Source organism: Plectropomus leopardus, unplaced genomic scaffold (assembly GCF_008729295.1).
Source record: "Plectropomus leopardus isolate mb unplaced genomic scaffold, YSFRI_Pleo_2.0 unplaced_scaffold27012, whole genome shotgun sequence".
NCBI lineage: Eukaryota > Metazoa > Chordata > Actinopteri > Perciformes > Serranidae > Plectropomus > Plectropomus leopardus.
The window spans coordinates 1-3,124 of record NW_024629394.1 but is presented as its reverse complement, the minus strand read 5'-3'; the positions used below and the strand labels follow the sequence as shown (position 1 = coordinate 3,124).

Here is a 3,124-nt window from a genome sequence, read left to right as displayed (position 1 = left end):
GTGTGTGTGTGTGTGTGTGTGTGTGTGTGTGATGCGACACAGGTCAACGTTTTCTCCCTGAGGTGAGCTAGTGTGTTGCAGTCCGAGCACTGGAGTGATTAATGATACTGTGTGTATGTGGACGGACGGACACACACACACACACACACACACACACACACACTTTAAATTGCACACATACAATCATCATGGACACATAAATTACAATCTCTCTCTCTCTCTCACACACACACACACACACACACACACACACTCCTGTGTATACTGACGATAATGGTTGTGGACAGTTTGGAAGTGACTGATCAGTGAAGCTGCTTCACTGTTGGGACGTTTCTACAGTACGAGCGTGTGTCTCGTTCTTACGAGTAAACTGGACGCAGGATGTGTCGTGTGCCTTCAGCAGGATTTTGGGAGAATTTGTGCTTTCACGTAATGTGTGAAATATCAGGACGGTCATTTCTGCTGTTAGCGTGAGGGGTCCACACTGCCGTATATTTTGTCAGTAGTTGACATAATTCAACCATAAGGTCCATTTAGTTGCTGTTATCAAGCTTTCAGTCACATCACATCATCTTTTTTGTGCTCGTTTCTTGCAAAAGTGGCGAAATATCTCTCCGAAGTTGGGCTAAATTTAGGCGAGGGAAAAACAAAGAGTTTGTTTCTGTGGTTAACTAATCCTCAGGCCTTTTTAACTGTGGTCGACCGGTTTTTAGACTAGATTAACTTGTACCACATTTATCACAAGTCAATCTGTTGGTGACCACGTGCTTGTTACGACGCCGTCTTGTTTAGTCCCTGTGACTATTATTAGAGAGCTGTCAGAATATATAAACACAAGAGTTTCCATCATTGTCAATGCAGAGAACAGGCGGTCCTGATAATTTAAACTGGCGTTGTAGAGCTCTTAAATGCTCCATGGGACCACTTCAACACAATGTTTGGAGAGCACAAATTAACACAAAGCCCTGATGAGTCAACACACACATCCATACAGATGATTGTGTAACCATGCGTGTGTTTGTGTGGATCACACCTGAGTCAAACAGCTACAGTTTTTCTTGTGTCGTGTTCAGATGGATGGGACATCCTGCACTGTTTGAGTTTAGGTGAGAGAGACGAGAGTCCCCCTCCTCACAAATTGTGCCTGAAACAGTGCAGCGTTTTTCAAAATAAAACTCATGTCGTCACCAGCTTGAAACATTTTACAAGGCTGACTTTAGAGGAAGTTTTCATTTAAATACCTAGTTTAAAAACAGTCAATATGTTGCTGCAAGATGCTAAAAGATGAGTATAAATACCTTAATTTATAAGATCAGAATAATACTTATCAAAATACCGTATATGGAAAAACAAGGGTCATCCTTGCTGTAACTGTGCAGGTGAATCCCAAACATCACAGCAGAATAAGGAATAAGCAGCAGTCATTTTTACAATATCTGTTTCTGTGTGCAAATTTATTTCCAATTTCACTATAATAAGAAGTATCTGACCAGGTCTGTGTATGTTTATATGTATACGTGTGTGTGTGTTTGTGTGTGCTACATAGCTGCGGTATCATGGCTAACGTGATCCTCGCCAGCGTCACTCGGACTTTAAAGGGAGGGAGCAGTCAGTTCAGGCCGTCTGAGCGTTGCACAGATGCCTAATAGACTCCCATGATGCTTCAGGAGGTTTCTGTTCCAAATCTATTGCTTTGAATGTGAGAAGGCGAGAAGTACAACTGAAGGGTTAACACACAAAGTGAGAGCACGCCAGAGGACGGGGGTGTATAAATACGACAAACAGATCTGAGGGGCGAACATGGGAGGAAAAGACACTGAACGAAACCCTCAGAACACACCTAAACTTTATATCTGATTAATAATGTACTGTATTTTCAAATTAAAATGCTAAATAGTATTGAAGTTAGGCATATCTGACAGATAAAGGATGAAGCGATGGTTCCTGGGCCATAAATAAACATCTTTGTTTAAATTAGCTCTAAGAGATGTACACAGATGTATATTGCAACAATAAACACGAACAAAAACCGTATGTTTGCACTACGGTATGTTAGTAATTTAGAAAAATACTGATGTTGAAAGTTCTTTCCGAGAAACAAACGAAAAGGTTTACCCAGCAGTGTTCTCTGTTTGGTTTTTGTGTCTCTGGTTTCACGTGAAAATATAGAAATCTTTGTCGTCATTCATGAAAAAGCAATACAAAGGTCACTTAAAAATGAGAGAGACAAAAAGTCCAGAAAAAAGTTTTTCATCTTAACTGCAGAGGAAAGAAAACAAATCTGTGTAGCTCCCCGTTTTCATCGCAGGGTCTTAACAAAAAAATATTCCCGCTCTGCGTCACCCAAAGGATTCTGGGAAGTCGCCCCGCTAGTCGAGGGGTCCCTGGAAGATGAGTCTGACGAAGCCCTGCTCACCAGTCAGCTGCTGGGCACAGAAGGGGCAGGCGGCGTGGAAGGTGTGCGTGCCGTGCGGTAGCGGGATCTGACTCCAGAAGCCCGCTGTCTTCTCTGAACAAACATGGCCGCAGGGGTTAAAGGCGTGAGTGGGCGGGGCGGCGTCCACATAAAACCCCGCCTCGCAGCCCAGCCACAGCGGCACGTACGGCCCTTTGGCTCGGCACATGGGACACTCCCTCTGCCGGCCCTCCCGCCCCTCCCTCTCCTCGCGGTGGTTGCCCCAGTTGTGGTAGCCGTGCACGTGGCCGCACTGGAGGTAGACCCAGGGCTGCTTCTCGTCCGGCGTGTCCTTGCGACGCATGGAGGGGAAGGCCAGCGTGTTGAAGCCCACGGGACACTGCGGGCGGGCCGCGTTGATCTCCTGCCGCAGCGCCTCCAGGTGTTTGAGGGTGGGAGTGCGGGACAGGCCTTCAGCGGTGCGCCAGAGCAGAGTGGCGCCACAAAGGTCGATGAGAGAGCCGTCGACCAGCTCCTGACTCTCAGTCTCCACCTGGAACAGAGAGACGTGATACAGGTGAGTTACTACAGACGACAGTGGTATTAAAACACAAAATACTGCAGTTCAAACCCTCAGATCAATAAATATCAAACAAGAACAGATAATCAGGGCTATAGCCGAGATTTTAGAAATACTGAGGTCATGAATCGTAGCGACCTCTCCAACCC

General features: G+C 45.7%; 1 protein-coding gene across 1 annotated transcript; it reads right to left on the bottom strand.

Annotated features, from left to right (window-relative positions):
• Nucleotides 1-529: 529 nt before the first annotated feature.
• On the bottom strand, nucleotides 530-2,980 carry LOC121937651 (E3 ubiquitin-protein ligase pellino homolog 1-like; the record flags this gene model as incomplete). The annotated part of the gene is made up of 1 exon (XM_042480978.1): nucleotides 530-2,980. A coding segment is annotated over one exon (611 nt), but the record flags the coding sequence as incomplete, so codon positions are not given.
• Nucleotides 2,981-3,124: the final 144 nt, after the last annotated feature.